The 13,533-nt window shown below is 35.1% G+C and overlaps 1 protein-coding gene across 9 annotated transcripts in view; it reads left to right on the forward strand.

Moving 5' to 3' along the window:
* LOC145694896 (uncharacterized) overlaps positions 1–13,533 on the forward strand; it is a 136,975-nt gene that overhangs the window by 93,800 nt on the left and 29,642 nt on the right. For 8 of the 9 annotated variants that reach the window (XM_081771625.1, XM_081771623.1, XM_081771624.1 and 5 more), the window contains 3 exons: positions 2,453–2,564; positions 6,921–7,117; positions 12,401–12,613. In XM_081771625.1, coding sequence (XP_081627751.1) covers positions 2,453–2,564; positions 6,921–7,117; positions 12,401–12,613 — 522 coding nt within the window. The remainder of the gene's footprint in view (positions 1–2,452; positions 2,565–6,920; positions 7,118–12,400; positions 12,614–13,533) is intronic. The other variant, XM_081771632.1, reaches the window with a different exon arrangement.

Here is a 13,533-nt window from a genome sequence, read left to right on the forward strand (position 1 = left end):
GACTCCTTCTCGTATATACCCGTAAGACAACACCTATTCTAAAACTAATTAACGGCAATAAGAAGAAACCTATTTCGATAATAGTTGAATATTTAATTTACATATAAGATTGCGCATAAGCATACTTAAGTAGCTATAATTGTTACAACCTAATGGTCTTTAGGAGTGTATTTATTTTTTGGCTATTTATACATCCATCTCCATCTAACATACATCCATACCTGAAATGAAAGAAATAACTAAATATACACCAGTTGAAGATGATGAATCCCACGCAGTGCAATTCTGCATTATCTTCTTGAAGATCTCGTCCAACCTGTAAAGGAAAAAAAAAACTATTAATGAAATGATATAATTTAAATACTTATAGTGCAACGCTTTATGATATTTGTAATTTTGATGAACTGTTGACTCAGTATATTCTAACCAAAATTTCCGTTTCAGCTCTTTGCTGTTATTTTGTAGTATATTTTCGATTTTCTTTCTCGATCATCTTTGTATTACCTGAACTTTGATATGATAGATCTGCGGAAAAGTGGAGTTGTCTTTCGGGAGATCCTCTTCTTTTTCATCCCGGACCAAACTTCCAACTTTGTATTTCCAGATCACAGACCTGCACGACAACCTAACGGCCAAACAGAATATTGTACAGCTTTTAGGTACTTCATATAACCAATATCTCAAACGTTGCGCGAAGGAAGTGATATTCGACAGTTTTTAAAAAGTTTTTATAGACTTTTCTAAGCTGATCTACTAGTAGAAGATCAACATTTTGCGTAAATCTTTTCAACAATATAGAGTTCAATCAATGCATATATTTAGTTAATAGTCCGAAAGAACTAGGGTGTCGTATATTGAAATATGTATCTACTCGTTTCTTTGGTGTATTTTATGAAATATCACCTTGATCAAAAAGTTCCCGGAATTCACTCACAAAATTAAAAAATACAAGTTTACTACTGAAAATTGATTATGTCCCATTCGAAGTAATCCCCATCGACTGCAACGCACTTATGCCAGCGCTTGATCCAGTTCGCAAAACATTTTTGGTACTCGATTTTCGATATGTCTATCAGAGCCGTCTTCGATTTTCATATTATCTCCTCTCGGCTGCTTAAACGCGTTCACCGTTATGGCTTCTTTAATCAGTTAAACAGTAAAAAGTCACACGGAGCTAAATCCGGTGAATTCGGTGGCTGCGGAATAGTATTCGTTATTTTTGGTAAGAAACTCGCAGATAATGATAGCATTGTGCAACGCTGCGTTGTGATGGTGCAAAATCCACGCGTTGTTCGTCCAGAGATCTTTTCTTTTCAGGCGAATTACTTCACGCAGACTCTTCATAACATCCAAAAAATACTATCTGACTTTCTGGAAGAAATTCATGATGTACAACACCATTGTAATCCATGAAAACCGTGAGCATCACCTTCTTTTTCGACTGAAAACGACGTGCTTTTTTTTTCGGTCTTAGCTCATTGGGTGCTCGTTACTCGTTTACCTGATGTCTGGATTGCATGTCATACTCATAAACCCACGTCTCATCTTCAGTAACAATGCATTTGATGAATGTTGCGTCGGACTCAGCCTTGCAAATCATGTTTTTGGCGATATCGACGCGGTCCCTTTTTGCATGAAATCCAGGTCTTTCGGCTTTAACTTAGGCACAAACCCAAATCATTCACTATGTCTTGAACGGATTCATAAGTGATGCTTAGGTCATCTGACAGTTGTGATGGTTAATTTACGGTTTTCGGCCAACATTTCTTTCGCTTTGTCGATGTTCTTGTCGGTTTTCGATGTCGACGGTCTGCCACTGCGTTCATCATCTTCGACTGACTCTCGACCAAGCATAAAACATTTGTGCCTCAGGTAAACTGCTGTTCTCTAGAGCAGCATTGCCGAAACACTTTTCCAATATTTCCAGTCCTTTGCATCATTAAATCCAATTTTAACACAAAATTTAATACACACTCGTTGTTGAAAAATTAACTCCATTGCAAAAATCGGAACATGCACCCAAACAGATGTACTCAACACTGCGTCACTTTCTCAAATGATAAACTAGGATGTTCAAATTGGGAGGGAATATCGCTGACAGGTGTAGCAACCCACAAAACAAAACAAAAAAAGAAGTCAAATCAGGCGACTGAGAGCGCCATACGGGTATTTCCAGAAACTTTTTGATCAAGGTAGTATTCATCAATCCTCTTAGTGTTCTTTTCGTCTTCATTATATGTTGTAACGAAACACTATGTTTTATGATAATGAAATTATTTACGGTGTACATTTGCTAGTTTGTATGGACTTCATCATAAGCAAATGATGCCTTGTGCCGTTATGCTCTCTAAAATGCATAGTGTAAAATAGGTTTTAAGAGTAATGTAGCTTGAAAGATGTTCATAAAAGTTGGTGATTTAATATCTTAACCAATATAATTTTTCTCGGATAGGAAGGGGATGGCCCAGCCAATGTGTTTACGGAAGTTAGATTGGACAAGACTGCCAGTGAAGACGATGACCTTACGTCACTGACTTGGTTGCAGGATAGGAATTTGTTGAAAGGTATTGTATTTTATTATTCTTGTAAGTGACAAAGTGAAGAACCTGTTTCCACTTTTTAGACTGTGTATAAAATATACTTTTTTTTTTTTTTTTTTTTTTTTTTTAATACTAGAACCCAGAAATTACAGTGCATATATGTGGAAAATTACATGGCAGTTGATCGCCAGCCCAATTTGGGTCCGTAATTAGTACAACTAAAAATAAATAGTGATTAACATTCCTGTTTCCCTTAATGTATAAGATATTTACATAATCTGTCTCCTGGGAACTGGAAGTAGAATTCATAAATATTTTAATAATAATGGTATACTTGAAGTTCTTTGTAACTAAAATTGAGTGAAATCAAACTTCTTATCTTTTCGCTGCTATCCAAAAGAGCTCCGCGTTTATTATCGATAAATGCTTCTTGTAACACGTGGAAATGCGACGAAGATTGCATTACCAGCCACTAATCAAATCAAATGATTTTTTTAAAATTTAACGTCGTATGTTATGTCCTTTAAGGTAAAGGAGACGAATGATTAATGAAAGTGGGAGGAAAAGAAAGAAGCTTGAGAAAATCCATTGCCTGGGATCGAACAAAAGACACCTCGTATCAGAGATGAGTGCTCAACAGTAGCCATGATGTTAGTTAAGTCGATTTACTACGTCTTGGTGAAGTACTAATTTTTTCCCTTCTATCTGATAAAGCGCTTTAGTGAAAGTACTCATGGTGTGTTTTTTTAATGTGATAATCTTTTTATCACTCTCTCGTAAGTAATTATGTAATGAATTCCTCCGTTTCAACTTTTAAGTAATGTAGTTCAGCGAGAGCAGCGAGATGTTTTTCTTTTCGTGAGTTAGCCGCAATTAAGTCCTTGATAGGAGCCTTAAAATTACCAGAAGATTTAATTAACTTCGGAGAATGAAATTTATGATTTGTAAGATAAAGTAATGTTTATTGAAGATAAAACCAAATATATTGTCGCTGCCACCTTCTTACAATTCTACTATGAAGAAATCTGCACAGAATAAGGTTACTGGGCTTCTGTGTTTGGAGAATAATTAAATCATTAGGGCTGTGAAGCTTAGAAGTCAGAGATTCTTGGCGTTGTGTGGTTTCTCTCTTATGCTACCTGGAAATACAGGTCCACATATCAACCGTACTTGGTTTACTTTTTAGAAGGTTGAATAAGCCAGATGTTCGAAGAAACGAACTATTACTTGATCTTGTGCATCTATTCAGATTACTATGCGTTGCCTAATATGAAAGGTTGAGATTTCAGAATCTAAAAGGGTATGTATTAGTACTATAGATGGTGAAGTTGTTACATGAAATCTATAAGTATCCACTGTTCACTATCGGTGGTCAATGTTCCCTATTAGTGCCAAAATAATGCTTCAGTGGTTTTTAAACTACAATTAATTCAAGGGCGTAACTTTTCCTGCTTCCGTAGGCGTAAACCAAAATTATATCGGAACTATGATTCGGCATTCGAAGCAATTAGACTCATTTGTATCCTTCTGCGCAGCTTTTTTTAGTTTTCTGTTTCAGGCCCTGAGGGAAGCCAAGCTGTGAGTGCAAATAATATTACAATTTAATTTCTAAGAAAAGATTTTCAAATTTCCTCAATATATGTTCTACATATCGGTTACATGGCATAGGAACAAAAGATTAGTAAAACTCTGGAGCCAACAAGACTTCCCACGTTTCAAAGGATTTCCTAGAATTTCATATACTTCCATGAAATACTTTAGACCACCACCACAGTTCAGTATAAAAATGTTATATACAATCTTTCCTACCCCTCCTAACTAACTACAACTAACTTACACAGCTTTTTTTTTAACTCTCCAAGGCTGACATTTTTCGCCTTGTTGAAAAAGAAAGAGAATAGTGTTCTATTTGGTAACTCCTTTATGTGAGTGAGGAAGTTACCTGCAGAGCGGGTTACGTAATTGTTGCGTATACTCTTTCTTGACAAAAGTTGCAAGAGGAAAACAATCTTTTAAGCTAGGTTACTAAACTGTCTTTCAACTTAGTTAGCGTTAGTATAAAATGCCATTCATTCCTCGTGGAGAGTTATGCCAAAAGAGTAGTACTTTTCTTTCTTCAGAAAGTGCAACCAGGGACATGGGAAGTTCTAAGTACTGCTTATTCTTTAATTCCTCCTTTATGGTGCGGCATGGCATATTAAAATATAAAATATAAAGTAGAAAGAAATCGCAATGATTCTCTTACGAGCAATACTTATGTACAAATATATCATTGACGCAAAAGTAAAAGAAAAGTAAGAAAAGAAAGTTTGCAGATGGGTCTATTACAGTAACAATCTTGTGTCACTAGTTACAGTAAACTAAGAGTTCCATTTGAAATTTAAAATGTTGTTACAGTGAAATCTATATTTAATGGAATCCCTGGAACGCTCTTTTATTTCTGTTAATGACATATTATATTAAATAATGTAACTCAACATTGTATATACTACAATATGCCTAGTTAGTAACAACGAGAGTGATATTATGCATATCATAATTTGTCACTTTAATGCTTTATATGTAGTCAGTACGTTGGCGAAATTAACCTAAAAATGTAAATTTAGAAAGTATTTTTCTGATACAGGGCTCTGTCACAGAATGTTAGAGATCATTTGCCAAAGAGAATTCGTGAAAATTTGGGAATGAATATCGCAGAAGTTTTTTCTTTCTTTCTTTTCGAAAAAGACAATGAAAATGTTGAGAATACTAGGATTATACTGTAGATATATTCCTTTAGTATATCTTTTATGATAGCTTATTGTAATGGACGAATGCTTATAATAATAATAATAAGTAGGAATTTTACGGAAAGAAAAAGAAAAAAATGAGTTGTGGGTGTACAAAAGCCTGTTATTTTAGAGTCTAAATGGTCTCCATTTTCTGCCTTGGATAGGCTCAGTTATATGAAATTACATTTAACGATTCGTGATTCACAGAACTATTATGTATAGCAACTCATGAATCACAAGTATGCAAGTTCCATTATATACGGTTTTCATATTAATTTTAACCATCTGAATGTAGTTTCCGTAAATGTGTTCCTGCGTACGTATGAAAATAATACCAATAAGAAAAAGTAAATGACATTGTGAAAAGTATCCAGAAAGACAAGTAAAGATAAATATGAATGCCGATGACTTGATCTATTAAATGTCGTATATGACTATAATAATGGTTCTAGTTTACTATTTACATGATTAGTTTTTTTTTTTATTCTTCTTCAAATTCCTGTCTACTTCCTGTAATGTAGCAAATTCTATTCAAGATGTATGTAATCTTCAGGAAGTGCTACATAAAGCGTGTTGATCTATACCTTCTCACACATTTGAATTTGAGAACTTTAGCGATATTTATTACCTCAAGATTACAACTTATTATAAATCAGTTCTAAGTATAGAAAAAAAAAAGTAGGGTGCAAAGTTACTGAATAACTAAATAAAAGGCAGTTACCGTTTATCCAAAAATGATTAATTTTTCTTTATATAATTTCGGCCTTCTGTGGAACCTTTGTGAGTAATGTTACCTCTAGTTACTGTCTGTTCGTTACATATTCATCCGAAAGCTCTTTAAATCTGTAATATCGTTTGTCGATTCTCTCACTTCCTCACATACAGAAATCTTTTCGTGAATATTAAATTTTCAAATTATGAGTGTCACTAGTAGAGTTTAGAAAACTATTGTATAAATGGTTGAAAAAATATGTTCTTCCATCCCAGCGACACGTCGTGAGTCCTATTTATAAAATGGAAACCCCTGTACACTATTGCTGAACTGCATACTAAATGAACTTCTTAAGAAAATCGTTGCATTTAATACATTTTAATTTTGCATAACATTAGAAAATAATTATTGTATATTTCTAGTTGATTTTGTAAATCTAGGATTTGTTACTAAATAGTTTCTGTGCTTTCAGTTATAAACAAAAACTCTTAATGTTGCAAGACGTTGTCAGGGCAAGCATCAAGCTTGAAATATAAGAGTTTTAGAAAATATTTTGAACTAATACTCAAATCATTTTTTATGATTCGAATCTCTGTATTTAATCAGAATATGAGAATTAAACTCTCTCATAGCTTAATGGTTAGTATTTTTGCCTTTGGCGCAAGAGGCGTGCTTTTGATTCCCTGTGGTTCACGTCTCATATAGCTCAGTGCTAATAAAGAAACATTTATTTTGCAATGTGCGAATATGCAAAACACAAGAATCAGCTTGGTATTGTTTGTGTGATGATAAATTGTTGGGTGTGACACATAGGGTTAGTTGAGTAATATTTAGTGTATATTTGCTTCTGAGGCAATGTAAAATTTCATATTGTTTAATGGAACTCGTGGTTTTTAGGAATCAACTTACGACCTGGAGGAGCATCATTATCGCCGCGCGGACGAGAAGGAGACCTAAGTTTGGGATCACCAACAAGTGACTTCGTTGATGATGGCAGTGATCACGCCGACTCTTGTTCAAGTAGTCATTCAGTAAGTCCTGTAACTGCAGGCTATGGGAAACAGCATCCACATCATATCCCCTACGATCCTCGGGTAAGATCTTGACACTTGTTTCTGTTTGATTATTTTAATAGTCATCAGTAGCCCTTTAAGATGTAATTCAATATTTTGTGTACTTACTTCAGTTTACAGTCTTACACAAACATAGTTCGTAGTTAATGAAAAACAACTTGGAGGTAATTTTTTAACACTAAATGTTTCAAGGCTTTTCTCGCTCTTTTTCAGTTCAGCTTCTTTGGCTGTGCTGCTAAACGTGTGACATGTTGATTGGAGCTTTTCTTCTCTAAACTCATGTACCTCGGATAAAATATCTTTTAAAATTAAAATCTGTTCGTTTTTCTGGAAGTAATGAGTGAGTGTTAGTGCTTCGACTTTCACGTAAAATTTTTAAAATAACAACATATTTTAGATCTGCTACCTGATTTTAGACAAATAAACATACTACAATGTAGACATCAGTAATTACCAGCATAATGTGAATATACAGTGTTTTGAGTACATTGAGTGTATGTGAAACGCTTTCAACCTTGTAACTGTTTTTCAGAAGGAGAATTTTAAGCAACTTCGACATTCATAACTTCGTAATATGGCTAGAACTTACATTGATTTTCATTTTCAAAGGTATATTAATTGACTATGGGATTTTTCAGAAGAAAAATTCTTATCAACATGTCACACATTTAGCAGCGTAATCAAGGAAGCCACTTTGAAAAAGGGGAGGGGAAAGCCTTGGAACAGTTTATGTCAACATTTATTTCTCCACAAGGGTGCAAGGTGTCTTGTATCTTTAAATGTGCATTCTGTATCATCCATCAGTGAATAATTAGTGTCTAGTTAATGTCCAAGTAGGTTTTTCGATTTTTCATGCTAAAACGAAAAAAGTTCACTTCGCGTTCTTTCTTATACCTGTATTCTATTTAACCTTTTTGAGTAGTTTACATAAATTTTGTGCAAGCTAGAAGTACGAGAAAGAGATGCTTAGGCGGAGATTTCACCATAAAAGCACAATACATGTACCGTCTTGTGGCTGAATTACGAATTCCTTACATAAGACACTCCTCATTAGATATGTGGTACCATTGTTAGTCCGAAACCTATTTCGAATAATTCGTGTTGTTTTTGCTTCTATATTTAATTTTGTTTCGTTGAATGTAATTAGCTCAGAAGGTGGGAAAGCTCATGAAGTTGATTTGTTTGCCCATAGTGAATCATAAAGTGAGGCCTGTTAATTCTGTCGTAACACGCTATTTTTATATGCGAAGATATCAAGGATCGGTCTCATTCCACAGAATGGAGGCCGTGGGCCCTTTCATAGATTTAACGTTATTTAATTTCAGTTTTCCTATTGTACATGAGTTAGTAGTAGGTTCTCTCAATTTAGTTTTCTGTTTCAAAAGCTATTATCAAGTTTATCTTGAATCATGCCATAATACTTCTGAAAATCAGTTGATGAAAGTACTTTTTCTTTCTTGCGTGTTGATTGAGTGTATATTATTTTATTAAATGAACATAAATATGAATGAACTTCGAATCATCCAAATGCAATTTGAAATTTATCTTGCCTTTTCAAATGAATATAGTTTGAATATGCATATTGTGCCATTGTTTCCTTGTCTGTCAGTTTTTGGTGCCAGCATAATGTCTTCTTTACAGGAAACGAAGACAAACGATTGTGCACAAGCAGTACGCCAAACTCTGGTAAACATTGTGCGCTTAGTGTTTTCTTCGTGGGTCATCGATGTGTTTTTGTCACGTTATGTGTTGCTAAATTTATTACCATTAGATATCCCATATTAAGATTGAAAATGAATCACTGCACTTAATGCACCGAACTGTTTCATAGAAGAGTAATACATTTCGTTTATTTTGGTATGGCACTATCTTGTGTGAACAGTTAATGACTCGTATGCACAAATAACATGCTTTACACTTCTTAGGTTCAGCGTTTTTTTTTTTTTTTTTTATTATTATTATTATTATTTTATTTATTTTTTTATCTTTTTTTTCTGTATTAAATTCACGTTCGATTTGTCTGGAATCATGCCACTTTAAAATACATGCATGCAAGATTTGAGTTCTAAGGCTACTGAAATCTTATAAAATACAAACTTATTTATATTTGATTTACTCGAAGCCTGAAGTGTCTTCCAGTCTTGTCCATTTTAGCTTATAACTGCGGAACGTTCAACTAAAAATTGAGTTTCATTTTATTCTTTATCCTCGACATGAATCACAATGTGAATGGAAATGTTTAAGCTTAAAACATTAAGGGCAGGTGGAAGAAAACTGCTTTCTACTTAACAATGCCAATATTACTCATTTCGGAAAATATTCTATGTAATACATTAAACAGTACGATTAATGAATATAGTCACATAAATTCCTTATAGCTTTGATTTCATGTCAATAGTTCTATATGTTATCTGCATCCATCAGCGGGTTTAGCGGTACGGTTATTGTAGTATTAGAAGGTAACCAGAAAAATTCTTGCCGTTTTAAAATTCCGATTAATCATGCACTCACACATTGTGCACATGCAGCAGTCATAGCTTAGTCCAGTGTTAAAGAGAAATCGAGGTATCGAAGCAGCTTTTCACGTGTGTTTGTTGTATGAATTTAAAGTGGACCTGTCAGCTATCCGCCTCAGGTCACCGCATATCCCAGAATACCATATTTAGGGAGAATACCGTGAACCAACGCACTACCAGACATTGGTTCCAGAAATTCCGTTCGGGAAATATGAGCCTCTCGGACGAATCTTGCAGTGAATAACCATGTGTTGGATGACGAGGTCCTGAAAGCAACCATTGTGGAAAAGAGTGGTATAACGTGTGATGAATTTGCAGAAAGGTTTCACGTTTTTGCTGAAACGATTAGACTGCATTTGCGTGGAATAGGGAAGTCATACAAGTTAAGCAAATGTATACCCCACACATTGTGGGCAGTCAACAAGGAACAATGAATGATAGCTTGTTTTGTCCTTGCTCACTCGGCACCTGAACACACCCATCTTTGATCGCTTGCTCATTGATTATGAAAAGTGAGTCCTCTATGACACTCCCAAGCGTACGAGACATTGGTTGTCGCTACGAAACCCTGTTCCTCTCACCTCAAAACCATCTCTACATCCACGAAAAGTTATGCTCTCTGTATGATGGAATTGTGGAATTGGCAAGTGGTGCATTATGAATACCTCCTCCTGGTCAGACTATCACTGCTAATCTTTACTCTCAGCAGTTTCAAAGGGTGCACCGTACATTACGGCAGACGAAGCGGCATTTGTGAATCACAAGGATGTGCTGTTCCGGTACGACAATTCCAAACCACATGTGGCAAAGAGGACCCGGGAGACCATTCAGCAACTCGGCTGGAAGACCCTGTGCCGTGCACCATATCACCAAATCTTGAGCCGACAGATTACCACCTGTTTTATTCATTCTACAATCAACTCCGTGGGAGATCCTTCGCAAATGAGGAAGACCTGCGTAACGCACTCACGGACTTTTTTGCATGCAGCTGCAGGAATGGTGGCAAAAGGTGTTGGATCTTAATGGGGATTACTTCGAAACCTAAATATACGTACCGTCCACTTTGTTACCCTTTGTTTACCATTCTTCTAGAACGGCAAGAACTTTTATGCTTACCTTGTATAAAGCTTTTAAGAGGAGGAATCTCTCCTCCTCAAGTAAAATACAATCTCACAATAATAATAATAAAAAAACACCATGATAGTACCATGATAAATGGCACTTTTATCTCTTTTATGTCCAATTAGATGGGATAACTTACTCCTTGAAATCCTTTTCTTTATTTAACAGATTGTCTAAAAAGTATTGAGCCTTTGGGGTCAAACTTGAGAATACATTTATTGTAACTTGAAAATAACGTTATGAAACCATATATGCACCATTTTGTTCGATGACCTTCTACCATTTTTCTGGCAATACTATTTTCTCGTCACTATAAAATTTCCGTGTTTTCTGGTAAAGAAATTGTGAAACGTGGTTTTCACAAACCTCATTTGAAACTAACTTACCACCATTCCGGGAGGTCTTGAGAGACCGAAACAAATTATAATCTGACGGTGCCAGGTCCGGGCTATACGATGCATGCATTAAAACCTCTAAGCCAAGTTCTCTGAATTTCTGACAGCTCGCTGGCATTGATAGTGTGCTACCCTTTCTGTTGACCAGTTCTGGATTTTTCTTTTGAATTGCTAGGTGCACTTGCGCTAAGTGTCAACAGTACAGGTCCGAGTCTTGTGTTCTGCTCGGCGACTGAAGCTCGTGATGCATGATGCCCTTCCAATCCCACCAAACGCACGGCATAACCTTCCAGGGCGTCAGTGTGAGTTTTGCCACAGACTGTAGAGCTCCTTCTCGTTTCGACCACGATTGTTTTCCTACATTGTTGTCATAGGTTATCTACTTTTCATCACCCGTGATCAACTACTTCAGAAATAGCTCGAGTTTGTTACATTTCAGTAGAGATTCGCAGATACAAATTCGATCAAGTAACTTTTTAAAAGATCATGTGGTACCCAAATATCGAGCTTCTTTTTCTAGTCTGTTTTCTCCAGCTATGGTTTAACACTAGTGATGGCGTTGCCATGATTACTTACATGCCAGTTGTGCTCGACTTTTGCTAGAATATTATTCAGCTTTGCTGTGATCGGTCACCCGTTGTGGGAAGCATCCAGCATATCTAAATTTTAAGAATGAAAGTGACTGAACCATCTTTTGGCTGTTGCTTTTGATAATGTATCATACCCATAAACATTATCAATTTCTTCCACCACATATTACCCATAACAATATCACTGGCCTGCGCAACATTTTCACCTTTATCCAAATGAAATTGTAAAATGTAGCGCAGTTTTCCGAAAAGTTCACTCATTTTCACAGTGTAATACCTTACGTTTGAGTAAGAATGCCAACACTTTTTGCACATCTACTAGCTTCAATTGTCAGTTGTCAAATGACGTTATGCCTGATCCGCTGCAACTTATACACCTTGAGTTTTGGAACACTAATATCATCTCGTCCCCAAAAGGCTTAATTCTTTTTTGACTACCTGATATATATATAACAAGAGCAGCCATACCAAACACTATTCTAATAGCTCACTCAATTGGTGGGGAGTTGTGAAGTCCGAATTTGGAAGTACACGTGTTTGTGAGAGAATAACAATTAATGTATCTTGCTGTATTTTATTGGCTTTCCTGTAAAGAAATTTATTTATAGTAATTATCAATATTTGTTGTAATTAATACTATTGACAACTTTGTCGTTTTTTTTTTTTTTTTTTTTTTTACAGATCCATGTGAATTCAAAGCCACCGTATTCGTTTTCGTGCTTAATCTTTATGGCTATCGAAGACTCACCTCAAAAAGCGCTTCCAGTGAAAGATATTTATTCATGGATTTTGGATCATTTTCCTTATTTCAAGAATGCACCAACGGGATGGAAAAATAGTGTGAGGCATAACCTCTCCCTGAATAAGTGCTTCAGGAAGGTAGAAAAAGCTCCAGTAAGAAATAGATTGATTTTTGTTTGTTTTTAGTTAACTTGGTGTTGGTGTTTGGTGTGAATCATTTTATTTTATCGATTTTTTTTTTTTTTAATAAACGTTTTGGTACTTCTGTTTGGTAGTGTCTATATTACAAAAAACAGATTCAAGTTTCTTTTATTTATATTATTTCATGAAATATATAACACACACAAGAACAGCATTGAAATCATCAATAGAGAATTTCAGTTAAATATTATGCAAGGTGGCCCAAAAGTAGGTATACGCTCTGCATTGATCAAGTGTAACATTCTAACTTATAAGTTTATTTGCTTCGTCTGTTCCGAGCTTAAGATATGAGTAAGAAGATATTAAGAACAAATAATAAAGAAATTAAGTCTACCTGATGGATAACAATAAGAAATTATATAAAAAGCAATGAATTGATCAGTACGGGACTGTATACCTACTTTTGGCCACTCTATATGTACAATCATTGTCAAAAGTTTGAGTACACTATTGATTTTGCAGAATTTTCCAAATAAAAGACACTGTCCATACACAACCATGTTTACTGGACGCGTTTTTGAAAATAAACTACGTTGTTCGTACAAGGATATGAAAATTCATGGTTTTGTTTATATCAAGATAAATTTATTGCAGAAAAGTGCTTGGCAATAAACAGATAACTAATGAAAAGACAATTAACATCACGCTTTGTTTGATGATGCACCGTTTCAACGATACCTAGTGGTGGATGTATGAGCCCTTGCCAGTAGTTGTCTCTTTACTTCAACGAACAGTTTTGTATGCGCTATTCAATCTTGTAATATGTGCAAAATTGGATGCAAATCTCTATCATCCAATCTTACTGTCTTCATTTGCATGAACCAGTTAAATGGTGTGAAGGACATACAAGTACTATAAAATACGGAAGAGAA

This window comes from Thermobia domestica, chromosome 9 (genome assembly GCF_964235325.1).
Source record: "Thermobia domestica chromosome 9, izTheDome1.hap1.1, whole genome shotgun sequence".
In the NCBI taxonomy this organism is placed as follows: Eukaryota; Metazoa; Arthropoda; class Insecta; order Zygentoma; family Lepismatidae; genus Thermobia; species Thermobia domestica.